This window comes from Raphanus sativus, chromosome 7 (assembly GCF_000801105.2).
Source record: "Raphanus sativus cultivar WK10039 chromosome 7, ASM80110v3, whole genome shotgun sequence".
Classification (NCBI taxonomy): Eukaryota; Viridiplantae; Streptophyta; class Magnoliopsida; order Brassicales; family Brassicaceae; genus Raphanus; species Raphanus sativus.
The window spans coordinates 19,941,267-19,953,710 of NC_079517.1; the positions used below are offsets into that span (position 1 = coordinate 19,941,267).

The 12,444-nt window shown below is 38.1% G+C and overlaps 4 protein-coding genes across 5 annotated transcripts; 3 read left to right on the plus strand and 1 right to left on the minus strand.

Moving 5' to 3' along the window:
• The first annotated feature begins 292 nt into the window (after nucleotides 1-292).
• Nucleotides 293-1,358, plus strand: LOC130498073 (zinc finger BED domain-containing protein DAYSLEEPER-like). The gene is made up of 3 exons (XM_056991418.1): nucleotides 293-778; nucleotides 864-1,191; nucleotides 1,276-1,358. The coding sequence occupies exons 1-3, from the start codon at nucleotides 293-295 to the stop codon at nucleotides 1,356-1,358; spliced, it is 897 nt and encodes a 298-aa protein (XP_056847398.1).
• A 669-nt stretch (nucleotides 1,359-2,027) lies between these two features.
• Nucleotides 2,028-4,992, plus strand: LOC108814810 (glycerol-3-phosphate dehydrogenase [NAD(+)] 1, chloroplastic). Of its 2 annotated transcripts, XM_056990148.1 has the most exons (11): nucleotides 2,028-2,433; nucleotides 2,508-2,584; nucleotides 2,673-2,745; nucleotides 2,827-3,044; nucleotides 3,128-3,235; nucleotides 3,320-3,421; nucleotides 3,502-3,622; nucleotides 3,732-3,786; nucleotides 3,875-3,923; nucleotides 4,020-4,178; nucleotides 4,651-4,992. In XM_056990148.1, exons 1-10 carry the CDS (start codon nucleotides 2,229-2,231, stop codon nucleotides 4,164-4,166), a joined length of 1,155 nt encoding a protein of 384 aa, XP_056846128.1. In that variant the 5' UTR covers nucleotides 2,028-2,228; the 3' UTR covers nucleotides 4,167-4,178; nucleotides 4,651-4,992. The 2 variants fall into 2 exon arrangements, with proteins under 2 accessions (XP_056846128.1, XP_018442944.1); XM_018587442.2 differs by lacking the exon at nucleotides 4,651-4,992 and having other exon boundaries at nucleotides 4,020-4,415.
• A 357-nt stretch (nucleotides 4,993-5,349) lies between these two features.
• On the plus strand, nucleotides 5,350-6,254 carry LOC108816625 (protein VACUOLELESS GAMETOPHYTES). Its single transcript, XM_018589189.2, has one exon. It carries the CDS (start codon nucleotides 5,385-5,387, stop codon nucleotides 6,084-6,086), a length of 702 nt encoding a protein of 233 aa, XP_018444691.1. The 5' UTR covers nucleotides 5,350-5,384; the 3' UTR covers nucleotides 6,087-6,254.
• Nucleotides 6,255-10,478: 4,224 nt separating this feature from the next.
• LOC108815998 (probable transcription factor At1g11510) lies at nucleotides 10,479-12,070 on the minus strand. Its single transcript, XM_018588551.2, has one exon. It carries the CDS (start codon nucleotides 11,983-11,985, stop codon nucleotides 10,714-10,716), a length of 1,272 nt encoding a protein of 423 aa, XP_018444053.1. The 5' UTR covers nucleotides 11,986-12,070; the 3' UTR covers nucleotides 10,479-10,713.
• Between the last annotated feature and the right edge of the window lie 374 nt (nucleotides 12,071-12,444).

Consider the following 12,444-nt stretch of genomic DNA (forward strand, 5'->3'; position numbering starts at 1 on the left):
TTTCCATGTAAGATGTGCAGCTCACATACTTAACCTTATAGTGCAAGATGGGTTAAAGGTTATTAAAGGCGCTTTGCACAAAGTAAGAGAGAGTGTGAAGTATGTGTTATCATCTACATCGCGGGAGGTGTTGTTCGGAAAAGCAGTGGTTGCTGCGAATGTAAAAGAAACTCGGGGGCTGATATTGGATGTCTCGACCAGATGGAACTCCACTTACTATATGCTGCAAATTGCAGTAAATTACCGTAAGGCATTTGAGAAGTTTGAGTCATTTGACAAGTGAGGTTTTACAATGGCGCCCACAGCTGAAGAATGGACAAGAGCAAGTAATATCTGCAATTTTCTGGGGCCGTTTGCTGTGATCACAAAGATGATGTCTGGCACTAATTACCCGACATCTAATTTGTATTTCTATCAAGTCTGGATGATCCATAATTGGCTCCGGAATAATGAGGAAAGCGATGATGAGGTTGTCAGATTCATGGTGCCACCAATGAAGGAGAAGTTTGACAAATATTGGGATGATGTCAGTGGTCTTTTTGCAATGGCAGCAGTCTTTGATCCGCGATTTAAGCTATCAATTGTTGACCATTGTTTAGGGAAGCTTGACATGAGAACAAAAGATGTTAAGGTGAAGAACTTGCGTGAGAGGCTCAGCATTCTCTTTGAGTCTTATGACAAAAAATCGAAGGCAAACTCCCCTTCTACGGAGCCACGTGAGACGGTTCCACCCAAAACATGTGAGCCAGTGTCCACTGAAATGTTTGAGAACTACACTGTGAGTGTTCCTTTTACAAGTAACTAGTATGTTTATTATTTTTCATAATTGCAGGTCTTAGATATTTTTCTAAAAACTTTTATAGGATTTTTTTGCATTTCGCAAAGTCAGTGGTGTTGGGAGTGGGAAGACACCTCTAGAAGCATATCTTGATGAACCACCATTGGAAGTTTCCAATTTTAAGAGCTTGAATATTCTTGACTTCTGGAAAGATAATGCTCATCACTATGGTGATTTGGCTGGTATGGCTTGTGATCTATTAAGTATTCCAATCACAACAGTTGCTTCCAAGTCTTCTTTCAGTATTGGATCAAGAGTCCTCAACAAATACAGGAGCCGTCTACTCCCAAAAAATGTGCAGGCTCTGATATGCACTAGGAATTGGATCAGGGGATATGAATCATATCAAAATGGTAATTAATCTAGATTATCAAGCATATATATTTTTTTTTATGAATCAAAATGGCTTTTACTAACTTCAATATTAATACTTGCAGAAGAAGAAGTATTTGGTGAAGAAGATAAACCCCCATCAATTGAATCAGCTGTTGGAGATGAAGTGGAAGTTGCAAAAGTGTGATTTGAGTTGTTGTTTATTTGACTTACTGTTTCTTTTCATTTGGTGTTTTCAGTTGCTGTTTTTTTAATGACATTGTTTTAGTACTAGCAGCTTTGAATTGGTGTTAGGTTTTAATTTTATAAACTCAGAAAACAATAGCATTTGGTTTTTTATGAAATTATGAGTTATGTTTTCATTGCTTCAAAAATAATTGTGTCTTGACTACATTTGTTACTAGGGAAAATATTTGATACGGTGCATTATGTTTTATATTCATGGGAGTCAAGAAAATATTAAATTTAGTTCATATTAGATACGGTGTGGGAGTTAGATACAAGTTAGAAAGTTTTGTTTGATCATTTACAGCCTCTTACGAACTTATGTCCAAACATATTGCTGCAGAAATGGCAAAAGAACTTGCGGCCCGCGGGCCGAGCCCAAAACAATGCAGATTGAAGATAGCCCGCGGGACAGCCCGTTTGGTTCAAGACTTTAGGCGGGACGGGATTGGGCCGGGGTTTAGGAGTACCGCAGCCCGCGCGGGACTGGACCGCAATGTACCGCAACTCGATGAGCCCGCTCGGTTCGGGACGGGACGGGACGGGACGGGACGACCTGTTTGACATTCCTAATCCATACACCCCAAAAAAAATAAATTTTAGTAAGAAAATTGTAAATTAGGAAAACATAAATAATTATTGAAAGAAAAAAAAAAGAGAGAGAGGAAGAAGATGGGAACATAGAGGAGATCGCCAAAGATCCAACCATTCAATTCCAAAACATGGCGGCTTATAGCAATGAAGAAGGCATAACAGTTACTACACGTACCCTTCTCTCTCTCTCTCTCTGTAACGTACGTGTCCTCTCAAATCGGGTCGGGTCCTATCTTCAATGCGAATACGTTCCTCATTCTTCTCTATCTTCCTCCGTTCCTCCTCTTCTTCTCGTTTCTCCTCCTCTCTCTCCTCCGCTATGTCTCCAGGCGCTAATGGTGATCTGATGAAATCTAGGGTTACGGTCGTGGGCAGTGGCAATTGGGGAAGCGTTGCTGCTAAGCTCATCGCTTCTAATGCCCTCAAGCTTCCTTCTTTCCATGGTATTAAAATTGGAATCTTTGACAAAAGTTTAATTAATCTTTTTTTTTTATTAAAAAAACCAAATACGTTTCAGATGAAGTTAGGATGTGGGTGTTTGAGGAAGTTCTCCCAAATGGTGAGAAGCTCACTGATGTAATCAACAAGACCAATGTAAGCAAATAAAAACAAAAAAGGAATGATCTTGTTCTTGTTCTGTTCTTGATCGGTTCTGTAGTTAATTTCTTGTTTTCTTGATTAGGAAAATGTCAAGTATCTCCCTGGGATTAAGTTAGGAAGAAATGTTGTTGCAGATCCTGACCTTGAAAACGCAGGTCAGTGATAATGATGAGCTTTTACCCCCTTTATTACACGATGTTATGTTCTATTTTACATATTCTTGAAATCTGATGCAGTGAAGGAAGCAAACATGTTGGTTTTTGTTACACCGCATCAATTCATGGGTGGTATATGCAAGAAGCTTAAGGGTAAAGTAACAGGAGAGGTTGAGGCTATATCTCTTGTTAAAGGGATGGAAGTCAAGAAGGAAGGTCCCTGCATGATCTCTACTCTCATCTCCAAGGAACTTGGTATCAACTGTTGTGTTCTTATGGGCGCTAACATCGCCAACGAGGTTTCTTTTTTACATCGAATTTTACACGATCCAATGCATTATTATTGGTTGTGTGTAACTAATATTGTGTAGTAACAATGCAGATTGCTGTGGAGAAGTTTAGCGAAGCAACGGTTGGATACAGAGAGAGTAAAGAAATAGCTGACACTTGGGTTCAGTTGTTTAGTACTCCCTATTTTATGGTCACACCGGTAAGAAACTTTCATTCGTCTCCTAGTGTCCTGACATTCTCGGTTGTTTGAATGGCGGTAACAACTGTAAGGCTTTGTGTTAAGGTTCATGATGTTGAAGGAGTAGAGTTGTGTGGGACCTTGAAGAATGTTGTGGCTATTGCAGCGGGTTTCGTTGATGGTTTGGATATGGGTAATAACACAAAGGTAAGTAGTAGTACTTCAAACTCAAGCTTTTAGAGATCTCAAGGTATTTGCTTTTAAAACAACTCTCTCTCTCTATCTAGGCTGCAATCATGAGGATTGGTTTAAGAGAGATGAGAGCACTCTCGAAGCTTCTGTTTCCATCTGTTAAAGACAGTACTTTCTTCGAGAGCTGTGGTGTAGCAGATGTCATAACAACTTGCTGTAAGGACTGAAAACAAAAAACAATGACGAGTTATCTTTTTTACTGTTTTTTTTTGTCCATTGGTAAAAGTGATTGCTCTTTTGACTACTCGTTCACTGACTATTACAGTAGGAGGAAGAAACAGAAGAGTAGCAGAAGCATTTGCCCAAAGTGGAGGAAAAAGGTGTAAACCTTTTTGTTAATCAAATCGTCCAGTTTAACTACTTTTGTAGTTAGTGTTTTGATTGTTTTTTGTGGTGTAAACAACTCAGGTCTTTTGATGAGCTTGAAGCAGAGATGCTACAAGGGCAAAAGCTACAGGTAAACCACCAAATATTCTAAAGAAGAACCCTTTACTCTTTAGTTTAATCCTAAATATGGAAGCGGTTTCTCTTTGTTTGATTGCTTATATTGAAGGGTGTTTCCACGGCAAGAGAGGTCTACGAGGTCTTGAACCACTGTGGATGGATGGAGATGTTTCCGCTGTTTTCAACGGTTCACCAAATCTGCACAGATCGTCTTAAACCTGAAGCCATTGTTCATTACCGTGACCACAAAGCCTGATCACTCTTGATGGTACCATTCATCTGCAATGAATATTCTGGTGTGTTGATGTAGAAGTTTAACGTTTTTGTTTCTTTGAGAATGTTTTCTGGTGAGTTGGACCTTCTAGCTGGTTTAGAGGATCCTGTTTATTTAAAGTTTTTGGTCCAATTGAAATTTAATTTGCTTGGATCGAACACAGTCATGTGCTCAATGATGTAATCACTGAGTACTGAATTCGTTTATTAAATTTGAAAGATTCACGAACAATCGTTTCTAAGTTCTTTGTAAGAAAAAAAAAATTTCATAAGCTCTCCATCATGTGTTCTAAGTATGTTGCACAAATCATCTAAGCTGTCATTTAACAGTGATTCTCATCAGAAGGCTCTCTACACATTTAAATTTGCGTGAGCTTTGATATCATCCGTAGTATCAAATGATGAGATGCTTTTTCTTTATGCTATAGCAGCAGAACTGGACCAAACTTTTTTTTGGGTTATTACAGGGGATCAAGTAGCAGGGCTCGTCCCTAGAAGAGAGGATCCGGCACAATGTTGACTAGCTAACCAACATGCAGCAGCAAGTTAAGAAACTCCACATCCACATGCGCATGCACACTAATAAAGTTATTGGTTTCTCTATATAAACTTTTGGCTTTTAATATTTGAGCGTTAAACTAGTTTTAGAATATTTAGTTCCAGAATCCTACAAATAGGATCAAAGGTTTTTTTTTTTTGAAGTTAAGAGTTTGATTGTAGTGAAATCTTCATTTTGAGTTATGTTATTTGTCGTAGGAGTGAAGCATTGTAAATAATTTGACAATTAATCATAGCCGTCACCATGTCAACGTTATTGTATTTATCCCCAACTTGATAATGAAAAATCGACCGACTCCAAATCTTTAGTTCAATTGGTTAACTTAAAACATATAATAAACACTAAGATGCGTGAATGAGTTCGGAAAATAGCTCCATGCACATATAATGCATCTCTTGACTTTGAATCCCACAATGTGAACCATCTTTAGTTCTTGACTTATATTTATATATTGCATGTTATGTTAGTCTCCTAATTGGTATGTTAACCACTATAAACTACAACTTGGTCTTATAGTCAAATCCCAAACCACGACTCATTATCACTAAGTCTTCTCCCGCTTTCGTTATAAATAGTTCGAAACCCTAAGGTAGTTTCAACCACAAAACACCTCAATAACAAATCAAAACCACCAAAGTTATAATGTCTTCTCGACAATCGGTGAGGCATCCAAGTCACAACCATCCATTGCGCAGTCACAAATGCGAAGCAAAAGACGAAATCATCTGTTCAGGTTGCGATCTCGATCTGATTGGTGCAGCTTTCAAATGCTCAAAATCATCAGACTGCGATTACTTCTTGCACAAGTCATGTTTTGCCCTTCCACGTGAAACCAACCACAAATCTCACCAGCCCCATTGTTTAACTTTACTCTATTCCCCAAAGTCGACGTATACGTGTCAGGCCTGCGGTGAGTACGGATCAAGTTTCACCTACAACTGTTCGATCTGTCAGTACGATGTACATGTCGGTTGTGTTTCAATGCCTGAAACCGTGAGGCGTGAAGATCACGCGCATCCACTCACTCTTCTTTACAGTTCTCCTTATACCGAACCCGGTTTAGTTTTCACCTGCGATGTTTGTAAAGAAACCGTACCGGATAATCTCTGGGCGTACTACTGCATGGAATGTGATTACGGTACACATTTACACTCATGTGCGAGAGAGGAAGAAGAGGCAAAGAAAGGAGAAGGAGAAGGAAGCAAAAGCTCGGCGAATCAAGAGTTAGCTGCAATGCTCGAAGCTCAAAGAGAGATGGAGAATATGCAGATTGAGATTCATTTGGCCATGCAGAGTGCTTTGTTCGCGAAAAAAGCGAATAAGGCAGCTATCAGTTATATCTAGTTTTAAGAATTTGTGATCCATTTGGTATTATCTTCACTTTTCCAATTTACTCGTAATTTTGAATTTTTTTTTACTTGCTGTTTGCTTTTCCTTGATTTCGTGTTTCCAAGCTTTCATGTTGTTGTCCTTTTTATTTGTAATTAATAAAAGCGAAAAGTGTTGTTGCTTCCTCAACCCTTGGCCATGTGATATAAACATGTGATATCTTTTTCATACACTTATATATCTATACTTTAGAAACTAAAACACTGTATAAACCTTTGCTCAAAAAAAAAAAAGAAAACACTGTATAAACCATGCCATGATGATAATCTAATATTTCGAAATCATTAATTTAAAGTTAGGAGTTTCATTAGAGGGCTATATTCCATTTCCAGTTTTATACAACTCTGCCTTAAGAGTCAAAAAGCATCTGTAACTCTCCAACGTTGTAGTTTTTACCCTCCATCTTGAAACTGAAATTTGAATTTCAAGAATCTTTAGTTTCGGATGGTTAGAACTTTGCTATACATAATAAAAATTCAGATGTAACAAAAATTAAATAAAAAAAAACACCTTAATAATTATCCAACAAAATAAGAACACAACTTTGCTATATATCATTTCATGTACTTGTATATAAAGCACCATCATGTACATTGTTCATTAAGTTAATGAGAATATGAGTTTAAGTTCTTGAGCCCTTCTCACACCTTAATAATTATCCAACAAAAAAAAATTGAATTCCAAGCATTTTTCCTTGTAGAAGAGATACGATATTGATGATTTTTTTTCCTGTAAAGTAACTGCCATGACAAGTTAAGTCTGTTGTTTACATCTCATTTCACAAGAACAGTTACCGGAGCATGAGAACTGAAGCAAATAAAACATGAAGTGAACATTGTTGGCTAAAGGACAAAGCCTGAAAAGCATATGTCTTTATAACAAAATAAAACATATGAACAAGAGAAGCTCATTAAAGTTACTACCAAAGCTTGGGGAGTGTTATCAGAGATTAGTTGGACAAATTCATTTGGATGAATCTACTGTTGAGATTATCCTCTGAAGTTGCCTTGAAACGTGAGTCACATCTTCAACAGTCTGCAGTATAGTGCAGTATGATTTGTTCATGATTAGGCATTGTCTCCAAGAAATACTTGATCTTCTTACTCTGGCTCCCCATGTTACCATAGTATCACCAAACCTACATATCTTTAAAATCTTCACCCTACTTGACGATAGGCAACTAAAAATCTCCTATTCCTGAACAAAAAGTTTGCACGAGCACAAATAACCACTCATGATTTGCAATTTATAGTTAACTCAAATCATAAAGCAAGAACGATAAAGAGTAATGAAATACAAACCTCAAGAGTGTCAGCATATAGATAAAAGATATGCACACTGCATATTCCCATGATGAAATCTGTTGCGTTACCGACCATGATCTCGTTAGCCTCGGAGTAATGTATAGTACATCTGAAAAGCTAGCCTCATCTAAAAAGTGTGCCTTTCCATGCTGCTCGTCTGACATTCGAAGACAGATACGTGCTTCAACAAGCGAACATAGATTCACCTTTCGGATACTCTTCGGCAATTGTATCAGTAAAATTGAAGTAGACAATATTGGGAGTATCAATTGACACACTCTTTGCACTAGTTCCTCAACCATGTGACAACCGGAAAGTAGCTTAGTAAGCCCAATACCATGATTTTCATAACCTGCCTGGAGAAACAGAGTCTTAAGCTATGGGGAGGATATACATCATGGTTGTCATCAAGTTTTATGGTGGCGTTGATGTTAGGAGTTTTGAGGCTTCTAAGTCAAATGATAGTATAGTGGTAGTAAGTTGTCGAACCAGTTCTGAGGGATTTAAATGCAGAGAGAATGCAAGTATTTGCCTAATCTAAGTGCAATCAGTGATATGATGATTTCTAAAATAATGATTAAAGCTAATGCAAAGCAATAAAAATGATACTTTTAAGCTATTGGAAAGGAGAACTCATGGGTATAGGGATTTAGACTTTGGGTGATCAGGTTTCGAATTAAGGAATGTAAATGATGAATCAAACTATCAACCTTAAGCCTAGACACAATTCTAAGCAAGCTCTATGTCTAGATGAATGCTCATTTGCTAACATGTCTCAAACATCAAATGTCTTTGGTTGAATAACATGCAAGCAATCATTACTAACAAGTCTATTAGCTATCTTAGCATCTTTAACAACAAATCTCTTTGGCAAAGTACACTAAAAGCCTAGGAGAGTTGACTCAGACATTTCATCAAACACCTTTTGGGTGGGAAATGCCTAGAGATCACCCTTTGAGTGGCCTACTCAAATGATGCATTAAGATCACTCTACTATGCAAGGAACAAGTATGATCTACACTTAAAACATCCTAGAACTAACCTAATCACCCTAAATCTCCCTAACCCATGAATCCAAAAGTGGATTACTCACTAATCTCCATGATTCCTCTTAAACCCATGATGGATTTCAGATGAATCATATAGAGATGTAGAAAGAAAATTACAAGAACACAAGAACAATCAAAGCCAAAAGAGAACTTTTCTTCTTGAGAGAGTTTGTGTTCTTCAATAGATAAAAGATAATCTGCCAATGGTGGCTACAAAGAGAACTTAAACATTAGGTTTTTTAGTGCAAAAACGTGCACAATAAATTGCAAAAAGGTCCTTGAAAATAATAAAAATCGTGCACTGATAACGCGGAGCGACCTCGGCCAGTCGCTCCGAGAGGTCGCTCTGGGTTTCGGGAGCGACTTCGGGTGGTCGCTCTGCGGGGTCGCTCCAGGGTGATTTACGGATGTCCGAAGCGATAAAAAGGCGAGCGACTTCATGGCGTCGCTCTGATATTGAGCCTTGAGGTCGCTCCGGCTGGAGCGATGTCGCCTAGTCGCTCCGAGGTGGTCGCTCCGGTCGGCTTTGTCCAAAGATCAACTCTTATTCTTCTTTTGAGCTCCAAATGCATCCAAATGTCTCCAATAACCTCATGAGGTGCTCCAATACCTGATAGAGACATATGTATGCATAATGCAACCTAAACATGTCTAAATCCTATTCTATATGATGAAAATGCTTATGAATGAATGGTTAAAACAATGCAAATATGCAAGACATCAGGCGCCATATCCAGACATTAGTTTAAGCGTAACTAATGTCTCGCTCAAGAAAATCTTTGAAGGAAGCATAGATTCCTATGTAAGTGATGATGGGCCAAAGCCAAAGACTTTGCTAAGCATGACAGCCCAACAGGAGACACAAGGCAACAAGATAAGCCTAGAGCTAAAAGACAAATCAAGTGCTCTGCAATTAGTCTCCAACGGTAAAGTAGCAGCACCAACCTCATGCCGTACGAACCTCAACACAGCTCAGCAAGTCCAGCTATTCAATAGATTTGATACTCTTATGTGTTGACGTGTTGTGTAGTGTTTAACCTAGTTGTCTTATGTATATAAGAGCAGCTAAGGATATGATGTATCTCTTGAGTTGAATAAGATACAAAAGTTTATTTTCTCTCCAAGCTTCTCTAAAGCTTTTATGGTATCAGAGCCCATGGTGAAAGCCCAGCAGATGATTTCCCATATAAATAGTTGTCTACCTATGTAGCCTATAAAAATGGCCCATCTTGCTGTGGTATGTTCGAGATGTTGGGCTTGGGCTGTTTCCGTTGGACCGTTTCCCACCCACATCTCGAGAGGGGCTATTAGATGTGTCCCACATCATTTAAACACGAGGTCTTTGGGCAATATATAAGTGTGTGGTTACATCCTATTGCAAATCCATGAACAGAGTAAGATCCGTGACACCACGTCACAACACATAGAGAATCCAGTAAAATATGTAGATTGGATCATGGCTCTTAACCAGTTTTTACCAGATCTTGACTCTCAAGTCGTAACGAATGTTTACCAAATCTTTCACCTATTCTTACTAAACTTTATATATTAAGATGACTGAACAAAAACTTGATATTTTTTCAAACGTCAAGGTCTGGAGTCTCGTAAGAAGGAAAACATAAATTCTGATGGAGGTAAATGATGTAAACCTTTTACGAGTGCCGCCTCCATTAACAAAGACCTTCTCAATGCAAAATGAATAATTAAGGTGCTTTAGCCTAACAAAACTATGAATTTATTTGTTCCATTTTGTAGATTTTATTTTGTACTTTTGTTGAAATGACTTTTTATTAGCAATCTTCATTACTATTTTGAAGTTCACAACTCCAATGAAATGAGAATGTCTTTGGAATCTAGTATATATATATAAAACTAATTTTAGCTTGACAATGTGGAAAGTTTGGGACTTGAAGGAATCAACTATTTTGTCCATTGTAGAAAGAAACTAAACTAATTAATCAAATCTTTGCTAAGTCAACTCTTAGTTTAATCGTACAACTTGTTATTTTTTTATTGCCCTCCAACTTCATTCAGCAAGTGGATTGCAGGCTTAATTTCCGATTCTTTAATAATAATTTAAAATTTGATAGTCAACAAATGTTTCACCTATCATTATCCATAAAACCAAATCCCCCACCCCTCCCAAAACCAAATGTGAAATTATTCACCAAAGTACGAAAGATAAATTAAAAAGGCACACTCACATGAACCAATTTTAGAATAATAAATCTAATGGTCTCGTTGAGAAGCTTCAGCCATCTTTGTCACCGCATCATGAATAAAACGACTCTTCCGCGAGTAGAACCTGAGTTCTTCAAGCTGCAATGCTTCCCATTCCACCTCAAGTCTCTTCTTATCCTCCAACGAAAGCTTGCTCCAACCTTTTTTAGCAAAAAGATTATCCACACCGAAACGAGCCAATGCCTCAACAATAGAAACACCAAACTCTTGCTTCTTCACAGCAGCAGGCGCAACAAGCTTCAACACGGGAGGCTCAACTTCAATGGCATTAGACATGATACCATCACCTCCCCAGACAAACTTTGACAAACGAAAAGTCTCGAGATCGTGAGGTTTAGAAAACGCAGGCGCTTCTCCTCTCTTCTTCTCTTTTCCACGGTTGTTTTCAAACTTCTTTTTCAACGACCTGATCTTCTCCGAGAACTGGGTTTTAGTAGGAGTGAAGCTGAGAGATTGCTTCAAGAGCTCATATAAAGCATTCCTGTCATCAAAAGCGCTTGACCCGGTTTCATTTTGGTAGTCGATAATCCCTTGCAAAACCGTAATCTCGTCTTCCTCTGTCCAAACCCTTTGGAAATAGTTTTTCTTGGTTTCTTGAAAAACTGTAATCTTTTTGTCATCATCGTCTCCTCCTGAATCTGTCTTGATCCTCTTTGCTTCTCCTCCTTCATCCATCGTCTCAATAGATCTCTTCTTGGTGGTTTCAACCTTGTTGGAATCTGTGGGAGGTTTCACAGCTGGGGAATCAGCTTCTACTTCCGTGGTCTCGAGCTTTGGAGAAGTCTCCACCGGATCGGTTTCCGATTCAGAATCTGTCTCTTCTTCTTCTTCCTCAGACGAAGAATTTGCCGTGGGCACAGGAACCTTGCTGCTGGAATCTGGGGGAGGTTTCACAGCTTCTACTTCTTCCTGCTCGGTTTCGGATTCAGAATCTGTTTCTTCTTCTTCTTCTTCCGACGAAGAATTTGCAGTGTTAATGGGAGCTTCAACCTTGTTGCTGGAATCAGGTTTCACAACCGGAGAATCTGACAAAGAGTTTGCCGTGATTTTGGGCTTCGAGCCATCTTTGGAATCATGGACCGGCTCGGTTTCCGATTCAGAATCGGTTTCTTCTTCTTCTTCTTCGGACGAAGAAGAATTAGCGGTGGTCACAGGCAAGGAAGCTTTCACAACTGGGGAATCAGTTTCTTCTTCTTCCGACGAGGAAGAGTCATCTTCGTAGCTGGAAGATGAAGCAGTGGGCTCAAGATTCATTGTCATCACTTTAGGTTTGGGGTTTTTGTCTCGGGATTTTTTGAGGGTTTGAAACAGTGTGTTTTGGCTTCCTCACTCTTTTTTTTTTTATATAGAGTGAATACAAAAGGCGTCTCTCTGGTTTCCGTCGATTCGTCTTTACCGACCAAAAAAAACAGATGAAATTTACTGCAATATTTTCATTTAATTTATATTTTTTGAGAAATATAAAATTTTTGAACTAACCAAAATATTAATAGAAAGAGTTCACGAAAACAATATTTTAATAAATACATATATGCATTATATTGTCACCAAAAATATACATTGTTATGTAATAATTAGTTAAATTTGATTTTGAAAAATAGAAGAACTAGAGGAAAACATTAAATAATTTGAACATATATCCGTTATCGAAGTCAATGCTTTTATTTCTCTCAAAACTAATATGTTCCTTTTCCAAAAAAAAAGATAAAGAAAAAAACT